Source organism: Lissotriton helveticus, chromosome 11, assembly GCF_964261635.1.
Source record: "Lissotriton helveticus chromosome 11, aLisHel1.1, whole genome shotgun sequence".
Taxonomy (NCBI): domain Eukaryota; kingdom Metazoa; phylum Chordata; class Amphibia; order Caudata; family Salamandridae; genus Lissotriton; species Lissotriton helveticus.
In genome coordinates this window covers 191417456-191434121 of record NC_136072.1, presented here as the reverse complement: position 1 = coordinate 191434121, position 16666 = coordinate 191417456, and the positions used below count along the sequence as shown (strand labels likewise).

Below are 16666 nucleotides of genomic sequence, written 5' to 3'. Positions count from 1 at the left end.
TCCTGCGTCCCCCACAAGCTTGAGTAGGTCTCATGCAGACCTCGTGCAGTTTGTAGACACTAGTTGTGTCTCCCAGTTGTATGTCCTGAAAGCTGTTTCTGCCATTACAGTAAGTTGTTTGTTACTGTAACAGTATTATCTGTCCCTGCTTGTTTATGGCGCCTTTTTTGCAGCCTGATGATCCATTTTATGATATTTACTTAGACGGACAGTCCTGTTTCAGCGGTGTTCTACTGTGGAAACTCTCTTTCCCTTCACCTTTCAGGTACTTGTATAGGTATCTTTTGGTTGTTGTTTTGGTTCAGTGAACCTGGAGTTTTGCTTTTTTGGTCTTTTTATGCCATATCTTTATGTCTTTTATAAGTTCTGTTAGTTTGTCGGTGCCTTGGGCTGAGACTTACATTTGTTATGTTATGTTATGTTAAAGGCCTATTTTTTGAGCGCACGGCTGCCCAAGGGGGCGTCCCGGCGCTTTTGCAAAGAGGCCTGAGATCTACAGACACATAGAGGAGCAGCACAGTTATCAAAAGAATTACGCAGAAAAGAGGAGAGTCTTCAACTCTTTCCTAAACGCCAGGAGGTTCGTAGCTTTGCGTAGAGGGAGAGGGAGCTCATTCCAACATCGGGCTGCCACAAATTGAAAGGCTCGTTCTCCCATCCGAACACGCTTAGCCAGAGGCACCTCCAATTTGGCCAGATCAGCAGATCGTAACACCCTCCGAGGCACATAGAAAGCAATCCGCTTCCTAATGTAATTAGGACCGATGGAGTGAAGGGCTTTGAAGGCCAGCGTCAGAATTTTAAATCTAATTCTTTTCAAAATAGGCAGCCAATGCAGCCTATTCAAAAGCAGTTGTGCGCTTGTTCTCCTTGGCAGGCCGAAGATAGCTCTGGCCGCCGAATTTTGCACAACTTGCAGTCTGGCCAGCAGATACTTGGGCAGACCTGCAAAGAGTGCATTGGCGTAATCTAATCTAGATCCCACCAACGCCTGCACTACTGTCTTCCGATATTGTACGGACAACAGAGGAAGAAATTTCCTCAACATCTTGAGGATGCCAAAACATTTCCCCGATAGCCCCATAACATGGGGACTAAACGAGAGCGCATCATCAAGCAGCACTCCCAGATTTTTTGCTTGGGAAGATGCTTGCTCAGGGGGAAACATGTCCTGGGGCCACCAGGACTTCCAGTCCGGATCAGGAGCACAGCCGAAGAAAAGCAACTCAGACTTATCTGAGTTGCACTTCAGGCTGTGCCTCAGAAACCACGCGAATACTGCACTCAAACAGCGCTTTATCCTGTCGCCATCAAAAGCCTCACCTTTGCTGCAAGTGAACAAAAGCTGGGTGTCATCAGCATATGAGATGACCCGGGCCCCATAAGTCTCCGCTACAAGCGCCAGAGGAGCCATATAGATATTAAATATGGTGGGGCTCAGAATGGATCCTTGAGGAACCCCAACCTCTAGCGCTTGCATTTCCGCGGAGAACGGAGGAGCCCAGATCACCTGCCGGCGGCCCGATAGGAAAGACCTAAACCAGTCCAACACCGTCCCCCGCAAGCCGATCTCCCTGAGTCTTAAAAGGAGACCCGCATGAGGGACGGTGTCAAAGGCCGCCGACAAGTCCAACAGGACTAACATAGCCTTCCCCCCCCGATCGAGCGTCTCCCTGATGGCGTCGGTTACCTCCACGAGGGCCGTCTCCGTGCTGTAATTCGCACGGAAACCAGATTGAGAATCATGCAGAATATTATTCTTCTCAATAAAGGTGGTAAGAGTGAGTTGTACATGCTTCTCAACTACCTTCGCCAGAGCAGGGAGGAGGGAAATCGGTCTATAGTTAGTCCATTGCAGCGGATCTAACTGAGGCTTTTTGATAAGCGGCAGAATGAGTGCATGTTTCCACTCCCGCGGCACCGCTCCGGAGCTCAAAGATAGATTAAGCAGGGGGTTCAGCAAGTTGTTAAGTGCCGGAGCCACCCTGCCTAGACAACGCGCTGGACACACATCCAGCGGTGAGCCCGATTGCAGCCGTGTCAGTAGCTCCAGGGAGGTTGTGCAGGTCATTTGCGGAAAGACCGATAGTGTGGGTTGACTTTCGGCCTCTGAGGCTGGTACCAGTCCATTCTGGACAAGAGCATCAGCTACCCCAGATACATCCCCAGGGGGAAAGGAGTCCTGAATGGTTTGAATCTTAGTGACAAAAAAGTCCGCAAGCTGTCGAATCCACCCTTCGGTGTGAGATTGAGGAGAAGCTCCTGCAGCAGGATCTGAAAACTCCTTAACAATTCTAAAGAGTTCCCTGCTAGTATTGTCCGCACGATCGATCCTCCGCTCAAGGTATTCCATTTTGGCTTCCGCAATCTTTTTATGGTAGCCTTTAATGGCCACACGATATTTAGATTTCTCCAGTAGATCATATTTACGGCGCCAAAGACGTTCCGCCTTTTTACAGTCTTGACGCATGGAGTGTAGTGTAGCCGTAAACCAAGGAGCAGAGTCGTGGCGAGGAACAATTCTCGTGGGCTTCACAGGAGCTAGCTCCATAAATCTCAATCGCAGCCATTCCTGAACCAGGGTTAGATCCGTTTCTAAAGACCCCGTCAGTTTACAAGGATATTGACAAAGAGCATCGGATAACATATCCGCTGTCACTAAGTGGAAGGCTCTAGATTGGCGAGACCCCTCCTTCTGTGATCTTTGTCTGGACCTCGTCTCATAAGACATAACAAATTTTAATAAAAAATGATCAGACCAAAGGACTGGAAGCGGCGGAGAAACTGCTATCGGCGCCGTAGAAAAAAGTACATCCAACGTATGTCCTTTGACATGAGTAGGGCTATCTATAAAAGCTTCAAGTCCCAAGGCTGCAGTTATTTCCAATAATTTTGATGCATTAGCATCCGATGGTGAGTCCAAATGTAGGCATGTAAATTGTTCATTAGCAGAACTTCCTAGGCAAGCCCACTTTTGTTGGTGTCCGTAGATGCTTCATCAAGTCATGATCCTTTCCTGCACACTATCAGTGACTAGTATTTTCTTTTTTTGTTCTTTTCTTTTAGGTTGCTCTTCCCCATGTGTCGTTTGGCAATTGTCCTGAAACGTCTTTTATTGACTTTAATATGGACTGCATTAAATGTTTGAATAGCAATTATATATACTTGAAACTGTCTCTCACATTTTGAATAATTACCATATGATTTGTATCTTAATGCAACTCGTTGTCCTTTGTTTAATGTCTTTTTAACAATTGTATTGCACCTTTGTTTCACAAATTTTTCACTGCACTGTCACACTATATGCACCGCGTCATTATTATTGTTATTGCGATTTAAAAATTGACATGCATTTACTAGACAATCAATTTGTGCATCTCTCTTTTTTTGACAGCATTTGCTACATTTGGGCTTACCTTTGTTTTTGTTGTTTTTCTCTTACATTGGAATAAGATATATATCCTTGTGCCATGTTTATCATACACAATAGTAACTCTGTAAATGTATTTAAATGCCCAATACAAAAACTGAAAATTGAATTTTCCGATCATATAAGCCCTTCAAAAAACAGGACGTTAACAATAACAGTAACCCTGGATTTAACATTGGAAACTGCCCAGCCAATCAGAACTCTTTCTGTACTGCCAGTTTCAAAAGTCCCTCCAGTGTTCTGAAATGCCTGGTAGCACTGCAGGAGCAGGACATGTCTTTAACCTGAATGAGAGGATGGAAAAAGGATTTTTTCTCCTATGGCGCTCCTTCTACATAAGCCACCAGTCCACAGACGGTTGCCCAGAATACCCCCCTTGCCTTTTGTGAGGTGGGAGAATAGTCCGCCAAAAAACAGGTACAAAAACGTAAACACACATTTTTTACTTTTTATAGGCAGATTGGGCTTTTCTCCCACCAAAATCAAAGGGAGGAGCCCAGAAAGCCATCTGTGACCTGCTAGCTGCATCTGAAGGGGCTGAGGGAGATCCGCAGGAGGATAGAAATGATTTTCCTCCTATCTTTCAGGTACTCAGCAGCTTCTGCAGTGCTCCTTATGTTTTTTATTATGGATAGGGAGGAGGGTGCTAATAGACATACTTGCATAAATGCAGGGCACAAACATCTAATACTTATATTTCTCTCCCAAACAGCCCTTGCCTGTGGCTTGGAAACATAAATGCGAAGAGGGTAATTAACAGCTGTCATTGCCTGCCAGTGTGGGCAATAATCCTATTCAGTTCACTAAAATATTAGAAGCTGCACTGAAGAAGAGGGCAATTAATGGCTGGTATAAGAAGTGGGAGAGGACCATTAATGACTGGTATAGACCTTCTGCTCCAGTATTCCAATGTTAGTCATTCTGTTTCGCCCTGTTTAATTTGGGGCATTCTACTTTGTGTGGAATTTTCTTATAGCTTTATAGCGTTTCTGCCACGGGCTATACCAGTTGTTAATGGCTCTATCCCCTGTTAAAGACTTGTTTGTCTCTGGGGCTAATAACGAAGGAGAGAACTTTTGGCAGGGTCACTAATTATGCTTTCTTTAAGCCTGTCTAGAATCAGACGCATGCAGTTAGAGTAAAGAATAAAAGTGAAGTCAAAGCTATCCTTTCTGTGTCCAATGCAGGTCTTTATTTCCTTTCACTATTATTTTGCTATATTGTTATGCCGTCTGACCTCAGGGTTGTGGACTGAATGGCTGTGTACTACAATCTAATTTGATTATTGCTCCTCGTCTTATACCTGCGGGTACGCAGATGTGACTGCAGCATTTGTTTTCTTGACCAACCATCACAATAAAACATTTTTTTTTTAAAAAGTGAAGTCAAAGCTACATCTGCGAATGACAGCAGGTACAGACATTTCTGATGGTAATAAACTATTTTGGGCTAAACGAAACAGCCAATGTTTCCTGTGGATTGTCTTAGATTGCACGCATCCCAAAGAAGGTTTTTGCAGAAGTCACTTCAATTCGCAGATTACATCTTCTTCCTCAGTTTCTTTCTCTTTTCTCAGGCTATTTTCAAAAAGGATTACATACATGCACATAGGCTAGTTTAACATAAGAGAGGAATCACAAGAATTTATTTGTGGATGTCCCAGTAAGACCAAAACACTATTTTCAAATGGCTCTCTTTCTAAATGGCGTGGAACCATGGAATACTTCACAGACTAATGACATCTTTAGGCACTGTAGGGCCCAAATTGTCCCCATCTCAGGCGATATCTCATCTGGAGATGAAAATGAACCCAGGTCCTAAAACATGGCTAAATGTTTTGGGAAAAATTGCAGGGGTGTTAACACATAACTCAGAATCCAGATTTGTGTGCAAAATGCTGTTGTGCATGAATTGGAATTTGCCTCAGAATGAGGCTCATAGTTTTTTACAGAGGCCTGGGCATTACAGGTAACAACAATGTAAGTGAACACAGAGAGAGAAACCCAATGCTGGAGAAGGAGAAGACACCACAGGTGTCTTTAAAATGGAAACATTGAACACTGAGTTCCACTTTGCCTCAAAACAAGAGAGGCACGCCTCTTGCAGGTAGGAGGTAGATTATCTATTGCTGCTTAGACGTCAGTCTAGTTCTGATTCTTGTGAAGAATACAAGGAGTAAGTTATCTAATAGTAATAGTAGACTGTCAAAACCAGTTTCAGTCCATACGAGTACTGCTTTCACAGACAAAGGGAGCTGTGCAAACTCAGAGCTATTCTTGTTGGATATATCAGCAAATGGGGCAAGACAGGAGTTACAAAGGGAATGTAGAGGTCAAAAGGAACCTTCCTGGTATGGTATGTTAAACCATGGGTAAAATTACATTTTGTTGTTAAAATTACATTTTGTTGTTTAGGTGCTACCCCTGCCCTACTAACAGAGCCGTGTTTAAGACCATTTATTGCAGGGTGACGTTTTACAACTGCACTGCAAGACTGTTTTGTGTACGTGCCTTGTCATATGTCCTGTGCTGGTCCATTGTTGTTTTCCCTATGTTAGCCTTAGCACACTGCAGGCTGCACTCTGCTTTGTGCACGCTACAATACAAATGTATTTTGATGTGCGCCAAGCTGTACTTTCACACAGAACCTGCTGTTGTTTTTGCATTCTGTTCTTTCCTGGGATTTAGTCTGAACACTGTATACAAGGTCAAGCAACAATGCCCCTTGTTATTCTGTTTTGGTCAGGCTCTAGCATCTAGACAAAACACACAAATGCAGCTGTTGTTTGGGAACACGCACTCTTTGTCTTATAGGTATGCACAGACATGCAAATACACACTACAGGGTTTAAATTTTTCAAAGAGGAGATCGCAACTACACCTGAGATGTAGAACTTTCATCTGTGCATGCTAAGGTACAGGGTCCACTGCAATCACCCAGAGATCTTTTAATATATAATCACTTTGCTTTTGTAGAAGGGGAGCGGGGTTAGTCTACCCTGTCTATTAACATGACAGCTACTTTTATTATTTATGGATTACTTACTCTGCTGACCAAATTTGTGTTAGGTATCTTCTTACTTATTGAGGCACGTATACTACATTCTAGAGCAAGATAGTTAAAAAAAATATTTTACACTTTTCTCGTGTCTCTGTCAGATCTTATTGTGGACAAGTACGAGTGTGAGAGCGAAAGGGTGTGTACTATCACTGCGATTCCTGAGAGGATTCGAAGTGTTGTGTTCTTTGGTGTCTAATCACTTGCTCCTCTGTGAGTGAGCAGGAGGGCAAGTGAGACACTATAGCTAGTCGGTCCCGGGCTCATGGTCACTAAGGTGGTAGGATGACTCAGTCCCTGCCAACTAAGGTTCTAAGGTCCCAAGCATAGTTATGTGACGACGCAGAATCCCTGTAACAACCTTAATGAACAACTGGGGCCGCCCACACAGCCATATGATGAATTCAGATTACATTTATCTACTCAAAATGAGTGACCTCAAAAGCCTTAGAAAGAAAGTTCACAGGCAGAGTATGAGGTAGAAAGTAAGGTAGATGGTGGATCTGTTGGGTTTTGCAGCCTTCTTGAAGTACAACCTTTGAATAAAGTTAAGACCCATCTAGAAGCAAAGCCTAAGAATAAATATCTAGAAGCAAAGTCTTATAATAAATTTAAGATCCATCTAGAAGTAAAGTGATAGAATAAAATTGAAATCTCTTCAAACCAAGTTTGAACCATACAAGTAAGATAATAAAGAATGCCTGGAAGTAGAGTGGCACATGAATGTATTTATGTAAAGCAAACAATAAAAGTTTAATTCAAATCGGCTGAATGAAAGAATCAGAAAAACACTCTAAAGAAACAGGTCCTATGTTTCTTTTCCTTAAACACACAATACTTGACACAGAAATATACTACCTCCAGACAAAAAAGCCAAAAGACCATGGGTTCAGGAGTTTTTTATCATGCTCCACAGGGCACCAGTTTGTTCACAAGAGTGTCATTAAATAAAATGCAGAGTGTGCAATATTTTTCTTCCTAATACAGGTTGATGATGTGGGGCGTCTGCAAAAGTATGATTATTACCTAAATCAAGAAATAACCTCAATCAAATATGTGCTTGTAATATTTTGGTCTAGTTTTGTAGTTTCATATAGTGTAAAGCAGTTTCCAACTAGCGTCAGTGAACTGCACCCAACAGTAGATTTTACTGAGTGGCAACGGGGGCATTAAAAACATCACAATCAAATTAGCACTTTGTAACAAAAGCACTGTTCATATCAGCAAGTACTAGTTTTCAGTTCTGCAGAACCGTGAAGAGCTGAAAAATCATTAGGCTAACTACAGTTGGGGCAGCAAAGTAAGGTTTTTCTGGAGCACTGATTCACACTGAAACAAACAGTTAACTTGTATTGCTTAGTAGCATTGCACATAAAATGTCATTCCTTTATTCACACCATGTTTTTATTTGTCAAATGTAAAACTCCCAGACTGTGGCATGTCACAATTTTGAGTGATAAAATATTGTCCTGCCAAAATATTGCCTCCATAATATCGACTAACACAATATTGTGAAAGTAGGTATACACAGATAAGTATTGATTTACTGTTTTACCTGCACATTTGCAAACCTTGTACATAAATATATATAATCAGAGCTTGCAGATGTAATAGCACAATGTTTCAAAAGTAACTATATAGGAGGAGCTACGCTCGTAACCAAGATGGCCGCATAAGCTCCCGGCTCCGTCGACCTCCGCCAGAGGCTCATTAATCCTGCACATAATTCTGACTTCCCGCCAGCCTCCCGTGCTGGTGAACTGCGCCTGATTCGAAAGGTGCAACCCCGAAATTTCTGGCGGCCCGGACGGTGAAGATATGCCGTGTGCCATTCTTGGCCTGCCCCAGACTTGACGCCGGGGCCTCGAGTTTCAACTTGGCCGGGTTGGAGTCGAACAACATCGGCTGTGAGAAGTGGGTGGATCCGGTCTCCCGAAGTGGCTTTTTTTCTACTCCCCTATTGGTTGGTGCTCTACCCTGCAACTGCGGTGGCCCGTTGGTATCGACTATTTGTTCGAGGATCCGCTCCCCGGAGACCCCGTTGAGCTCCCGGTGGTTCTCTGGGCTCGGTTCCTCGTGGGCGGCGATGGTGTACCTATCGTGTTTTAGACGTGTTTCACAGCGGTCTTAACGTTGATTCTGCCCTGTGCCCCGGAGAAGTCGACCTCTGGGGTTCGGATACCCGCCCGGTCGCTCATTGAGGGGAGATGGAGCGGTCTGAAACTACACCGTCGCTACGCACAGTAATGGCCGCCATTTTGCAGCTCCACGAACGGTTCGCTGCCACCATCCAGGGGATGATCGTAACTGCAGACCTTATTGGTCTGAGACCGGACTCCGACCCTTTATCGCTAGAAAGCCGAGCTACTCCACCCGCAGACGCCGTCTCGCTTGGCGCTGAGGACCCCGCGCAGACTATGGACTTGGAACCTCCCAGCAACCCTAAGATGGCGGCGATCGAAGCCGAAAGGACTGGATCTGTGTTTAGCCCTATATCGATACCGCCAGTGTTGGATGTGACTACCCTCCTGAGAAAGTGTGCCTTCTCCTGCAACTGCCAAATTCGACCTTCACCTCTTTCTGTGATCGATCGACACCGCTTGGATGCTTTCTCGCTGGTGGGCAGTGGACTTGCGTTGACTCTTGATCTCTGTGTACGTTTATCCTGCTTTCCCACCCCTCGCATTAACTTTGACACTTTCCTGTTTTTTGACATTCTTGTTGTGATGGCGGTCCGAATGGGTGTACTCATCGTGGAGAATCATGGCGACCTGTTTGTGCTGGAAGGGCTTTTCGTGATGGACCGTGAGGGTTTGGGCTGAACTTGATTGGGCTTCGATGTAATGTTTCCTTTTGTTTTTCGCTGGGTTGTAGCTGTGGGAGCGGGGCCGGCTGTGTGTCTGATTAGTCTGGTTACTGTTTTCCTAATGTATCTGGACGGGGTCTGCTATCTCTGTTGAGTTGGGGTCGGACGGGATGTTCCCTTTCCGCTCTGTTTGCGGCTCCCCTACAGGCTATTTCTTGATTTGCTATGCCTTGCTGCTCTGACGCTAGGGGGTGTCTGCTTTTGGCGGGGGGTTGAGAGTCCGGGAGCTCGTATCGTATTGTAACATTCTCCTCCTCCACCTTTTTCCCTTCCTTGGGGTGTAGTTTAGGGGGCGACAGGCACACTGCTAGTGGGGTTAGGTCATAGCCATCGGCAGGGGTGTAGGGTGGGGGGCTGTGTTTTTTTTTTTTATTTTACCTTTGTTATTTGCTATGGCCTTTCTATTCCCTTTTCCCTTCTATCGCAAGAGCTGTGGCGTATTCTCCTCCATTTTATCATATCTGGGTGTCGCATGTGTACATCGTAAATCCTGTATTTCTGGTGGGTGGTTGGTGTGAGGGGATGCTTGCGGTCATTGACATTTCACTGCTTTGCCCCAGCCTTTAGCTGGTATCGGTTTTTCTATCGCTCGTGACTGTATGATGTTTCTGTACTTCACTCGCCCATCCACAGCTGTGCTGTGTTTCGTTTACTGGCGCCCGATATGTATATTTCTTCTCTTGTGTTGAAATAATAAAAATATATATAAAAAAAAAAGTCACTATATATAGGTGAATATGGATTTAGTATCCTTAACTCCACGTCTATATATGTACCATCACTATATTGAGCCAGTCAAATGTGTGGAGTTTATATTTAGGCAGGACACTATGTAGAACTCAATAGTGTGGAACAAATCCCTTTCGTAGATGAACCAGGGCACATACAAGCGAAAAAACTAGAAAAAACGAAGGTACAACACAAAAATACACTAAACAACAAAATGTAACAATACCAGTAAAGATCATAAGCAAGAGTATTCTCCATAAAGCAACATCATCAACTGAAGGAATTCAGATGGCCAACACAGTGTAAAAAAAGAGATAAGAGGTGGACTTTTTGCATAATTTCATATAAGTGTACTGATTTATCTTCTGGGGGTGTTCACAGCTCTGAAACCTGGCAGGCATTCAAGCATGAGTGCATATTTATCGGTTAAATAAGTTTTGAAATATACTATTTTCCGCTTACTTTTTCCACAAAACCCAAAATAAGTATGGATAAATACTGATAAAATTAGCAAAAAATAAATATGGATAAATACATACAAAAATGGCAAAAAAATAAAAAATACAATAAAACCAAGAGCCCTAATCATAATTAAACATCTGTAACATCACAAAAATATTCTTACCTTAATAAAAGAGTCATTATTAATAGCAAGGTACACACGAAATGATAAAGATGGGTGGGTATCTATAACTTTGTAGAGAATGACAACTCCGTGGTGGTGCACTGATTCTGACGTCTGTATGAGGGGTCCCACTGGTGAAAGTGAACTCACACGCCATTTAACATGGGTAGCTGAATGATCTAACGAAGGCTCGATTTCAGACACAGAACCATGAATGTGTAAAACTTTAAATGTTATGTCTTGTTCTTGATCTGCAAAAATATTGACAAAGGTATTAGGTTTCCTAACTTCTGTAAACAATGATAACATTAATTGGTAAAAGTAAACCTGCTGCTACTTACCACCCAGGCAAATGGAGTGGGGGAACTGAATAGATTTTAGAATGGATGGGTCGCATTTGACATCAAAGATTGGGCCACCCACTGTCCATGGTTTCTTAACATATCTTTCAAACTTGCTCCACGACAACACTGAATACTTTATGTGAACTTTTTTGGACACTTCAAATATCAAGCCTGTTTCTGTACACTGGTAAATCCCTTCACCGTCCAACATCAACCTGCAAAAAGAAATGTTGACAATTTTTTTGGCTGCATTTCTTGTCAAATGATATGTAGCACATATTCCAGATTTGTAAGTATTCCTACTGTTTCTAGGCAGAAGCATAGTTTAATCACAAGAAATATGTAAAGTCTCCCATTCTTTTGAAAGAACGAGCAAGCAAACATATATTTTTCATCCTAACCACTTAATAATTATTTTCAGATCCTTCATTTAAGACCTAATGGTGTTATTCTCAGCCATTGTTTAACGTCACAATTCCAAAACTCTTTATTATGTGCATCTTAGGCAACTAGACAGCCACTTACGTTTTGCAACATACTTAACAATAGATTATGAAATAGTAAACAGAAGAGTAGCCCTGAATAGAGAGGGCCTGGGATATATGTAACTTCAGGAAAGCCATGTCCACATGTGAGGCAAAAATAGAGAAAGAAAAACTAAAGACTTGCATCTGTCCCTCTCCAAATACTACTCAATGCTTTCAAGCAGAATCTACACTGGGGTCCGTATGTTCCTAACCAAAACAACTTTCCAAGGTTCGAGTGGTTATAGTAATGCCAGTGGAAATAAAGACACAGGCTATGACTTAGATTAGATCGACTGACACCCCCTTCTCCATAATGTTGAAGATAACAAAGGACCTCAGCGTATCTTGATTACTGCAGTGGGCCAGAGTCTACTGCATAATGTTCTTTGAGATGGAGTAATGAACTGAAACAATATTGAAGAAATCAGGGGAATGTAATGTAGGTATATTTTCTGGGGTATTCTGAAGGGTTCCAGAACAAAGTTATGCTCATCTTTTAAACCAATCAGTACCTGTATACTACTGTGTGTGACAACCAAGCATGTACACAGATAAAGAACATCTAATGCTTCTAACAACCATATAACTGGATCAATCTAGCATTCAGTGCTTGGTATGCTATATACTAACCTTCCACTAAATTTGTAAAACCAAAATTTCTGCCTTGTATGGTAGAAGATATCTAGATATTCATAAATTCAATGTGTTGTAGGTACTGTACTTATGTGACATATCTTACGACCCTTTCCCACAAATTAAGTAGCTGAATAATGAGATATTTAATAAAGGGTTTATAGCCTCTCTTCCAGTCAGTCCCTTATGGCAACAGTAAATTGCTGTTTTTGCTGTAGATAATATAGGAGTATCCTAGAAGAAAAAGTGTCAGTGCATCCATACAGTTGTCACTATAGTGGAATGTTATTCTGTTCCCTATTCTCTCAAGACTCTTATCGCGAGAAGCCTTTAGGCAGAACTGGAGTTCTGAATATCAACTGATAAAACTCACATTTCTTCTACCTGTTCAACCACCAGTAAAATGCAGGTGGAGGATTTAGACACTGATATCAGAAGGATAACTGACCCATGGATATGAAATGTCCTACTGTGTATTAGCACCCTTCTCCTGTCAAGCATTTATTTGACAAAGAACATCTACAGCTTTCTCCTTTATGCTTGAGTAGGTGCAAAGTACACAAATCAGCAAAGGCAGAAACTCCGCTAGGAAAACCCTTTCCTTTTCAGAGAGAACAGCTTTTGCAACCAATCAACCTTTTAGTGCACCAGTCTTTGCTGTCATGAACACCTTATTAAATACATTTCTTTTTGCAACTGATTGTACCACAATGACAAACAAGTGGTCAAGGAGGATTGAAAAACGTTACATAACTCCTTTCTCCAATTGAAATAAGACATGCTACAGAGCTTGGTTCTGATCCGATCACTCACAGAAATAAACTATCTCTATTTTTTTCATTTCATGAGTATACTTCGATAATCATTTTATATTGAGAATTAGTACTGAATAAGTCATTGCATTTTTATAATTGCTCTTACAATTACTTATGGTGGGTGTTAGACCTGGTCTTTTTTGCAGGGTCACTCCTAGCTTTTTGCCTTTTGTTGCAGAACACATTTTTCTTGGCATCACAACAGTGCACATTTTTGCTGCTAACCTGTGGTGACATGCAGATATTTGGACAAAATACGGAGTTGTAAATATATGAGGAATATAGGGGGTCATTACGATGTTGGTTGGAGTTGCCTCCGACTGACACCATTTCAGAGGAGGAACCGCCTGAACATAGGTCGGCGGTTCCGCACACAGAATTACGATCCAACCGTACATAGGGGCCCTTTTGAGATGTTGGTGGGAAAGGCTCCGAACGGCATTCGGTTTGTCCGAATCTGTGTTGGAACCCACGTTTCTGACTGGCTTGGAAACATTTTCGATCAACCAACTACGATAGTAGGTAACCTTTTGGTCTTTCCGACTCTGCTCCGACCGGCATTCGTAGGAAGTGAGTTAGTCAGAGCCAACTTGCACGGCTCTATGGACCGCATTTCCAAACGAGGGATTACGAGGCCGGATTCGGACAGCCTTTCCGACTAGGTTTGCCCAACATGGATCGGCTGTCGGAAACTGACTTTGGGGGCCCGTAGCAGTTCCCCCTTCACCCGGAGGACACCGTTTGGAGCCCGAAGGGGTACCCATGGGTCCCCTATTTACAACCATGCACAGTGCAGTAGGCATCACTGGGGGCCCGCCACAGGGTGCAAGGTTTTCCTCAACCACCCGTTTTCAACGGGAGCCTGTATTGCCGGTCGGAACACAGGCTCCCATAGAAGTCAATGGGAGTCTGACCGAACGGTGTTCGGAAACATAATTATCGGTTGGTCGGTCGGACCCCACGTATCCGATTCGGTCAGAAACCATTTGGAGACCGGTTCGGTTGGAATGCTTTCCGAACTACATCGTAATGAGGCCCATAGTGTGGTTGGAAACTTCCACTTCTCAATGGGCACTTGTGTGGCGGGCAGAAACCGCCCGCAGCACAAGCTCCCATTGAGAAATTGGAGTTTGTGAACATCCCTGCACCATGCGGCAGGCACACACACAGTGCAGGGATGTTCAGGGGGGCCCCTTAGATGCCCCTCAGGCCCAGATGCGGAGGGCCAGGGGTGTGGGGACCCTCCTTGGGGCCTCCAATGTCGTTTCTGACAGTCTGTCCATGTCGGAAAGGCCGACATGGAAAGGCTGTTGGAAATCGGTTCATAATGCGGACTGCAGAAACGCCGTCCTTAAGGGATTATGTAGAGTTTCCAACCAACAGAGGGGCTCCATGAACCTGTCGGAGAGTGTCGGTCGGTCCCTCCGACTGCAGCCTCTGACCACACGTATCCTAATATGTCGGTCAGACCACAGCAGTAGATGCAGTTTGGACCGCAACCGACAAGCCGTCGGTTGTGGTACGAACTGCATCATAATTAGGCCCATAGTGTTTTCCAGTAAGTAATATCGTTGTTAAGAATACTGTTGTTATAATATTATTTTCAATATTATAGTTGTTAAGAATATCATTTACTAATTAATTTAATGTTATAGTTTATATATTAATTGTTAGTCTTGTTTGTATTCATTTTGTAAAGTTTAGTTTATTCTTTTTTACTGATTTAGATTTTTTATTTAATTGTTAATAGTAATTTATAGTGTCGCAGCAGTATAGAGTGGGAAGTTAATTAAGTAAGAATTAATTAGTAATTATTTAATAATTTCTAACATGCATGTGATTGATATTCATTAAGTACATTATGTAATATTGATTACTATACTTATATTTTAGGTGCGGCCTGCTATTTTTGTGGGGGGATATGGTTGGAAGTTATTTAGGCATAATTAACAACTGATTTATTATTAATTATATACTTGATTATTGATTATATAAATTGTATAATATCCTATATTTTAGTTATATTTTAGGTGCATGCTGCTGGGTTTGTAGGGGTTTATGGTAGGAAGTTAATTAAAAACAATAATGATCATTAATGTATAATTACATATTTAATTGATTAATAATTATGTAAGTTGTGCAATACTTATATATTTTAACTATTTTAGGTGTCGGCTGCTGGATTTGTAGGGTGAGAAGTTAATTAAGTAATAATTAATTAACAATTAGCTATTACATAATTAGGTCTTTCTTTAGTGATCATGTAATTTATTTTCATTGTATTTTAGGTGTGGGTTGCTAGATTTGTAGGAGCATAATGTGGAAAGTTAATTAACTAATAATTAAAAAATTAATTACATTGTTTATTAATTTTGTAAATTGGATAATTATTTTATAAAAAAGTTTATATATACTTTATGTGAAGTAATAATGTTTGTATTTAGAGTTTTATCTGGCAGATGCATCAAAGTTATGTTTTGCGAGTCCTTAATAGAGAATTTTAAGGAATCGCTATTAAAGACTAGCAAAACGGGATGCATGAAGGAATCGCAATGTTATTAGCGATTCCTACAGATTCCTTATTAGCGATTCGGTAATAGCTAATCGCTAATAAGGAATGGCTTTCCCATTCATTCCTATGGGTCTAAAGGCCCATAGGAATGAATGGGAAAGCTATTCCTTATTAGCGATTAGCTATTACCGAATCGCTAATGTTCCGCTATTTCAAGGGTGCCAGGGTGTCCGAAGGACACCCTGTTGCACCCCTGAAATGGACCTGTGCACAAATGTTACACACACACATGCCCTAAGGGCATGTGTGTGCGCAACATGTAACTTTGAAAAATGCACAAAAGTGCATTTTTCAAAGTTTTAGCAAATTACCACGAAGTTCAACTTCATGGTGATTTGCTCCCCCTATTAGCGAATTCGCTATTTTTTTGGGTTTCATGCATTGCATTTAAGGAATCTCATTTTGGGATTCCTTAAATGCAAGAGCAATTTAAGGAATCGCTATTTAGAGAATCCTTAAATTGCGATTTCTGCATTTGGGATGATGCATCCCAAATGCAAAAATACCGGGAGCAAACGGCCAGATTCTGAGAATCTGCCCATTTGGTCCCGGTATTTTCTTTGATGCATCTGCCAGTATATGTTTTCTAAATTAATAGGGGTATTCAAGTATGTAATATGTGTAAAGTAAAGTTGTTTACCTACTGTTGTTTCGGCCGGAGTGGGAATAAACAAATCTTACCCCTCCAAAGTCCAACACTTTTCCTACTGTTGGACAGACTGAAGTAGGAATAGTAAATTTTACCCCTCCGAAGTTCAACGCTTTCCCTACTGCTGCACTTATTAGAGTGGGAATAGTAAATTTAACCCCTACGAAGTCCATCGCTTTCCCTACTGTTGCACAAACTGGAGTGGTACCAGTACATTTAGCCACTCCAAAGTCCAGCACTTTCCCTACTGTTGCACAGGCTGCAGTGGCAATAGTAAATGTAATCATTTCAAAGTCAAATGCTTTCCTTACTGTTGCACAAACTGGAGCTGGAATAGATAATTTACCCCCTCTGAAGTCCAGTGTTTTCCAGACATTGCGCTGTTCCTAATATTGGTTAAATATATATTTTTAAATATT

The 16666-nt window shown here is 42.1% G+C and overlaps 1 protein-coding gene across 2 annotated transcripts in view; it reads right to left on the bottom strand.

Moving 5' to 3' along the window:
- The window catches only part of LOC144792068 (uncharacterized), a 211900-nt gene that overhangs the window by 63248 nt on the left and 131986 nt on the right, over nucleotides 1-16666 (bottom strand). For both annotated transcript variants that reach the window (XM_078666915.1, XM_078666916.1), the window contains exons 10-11: nucleotides 11049-11266; nucleotides 10708-10958 (exon numbers count right to left, since the gene is read on the bottom strand). In XM_078666915.1, coding sequence (XP_078523041.1) covers nucleotides 10708-10958; nucleotides 11049-11266 — 469 coding nt within the window. The remainder of the gene's footprint in view (nucleotides 1-10707; nucleotides 10959-11048; nucleotides 11267-16666) is intronic.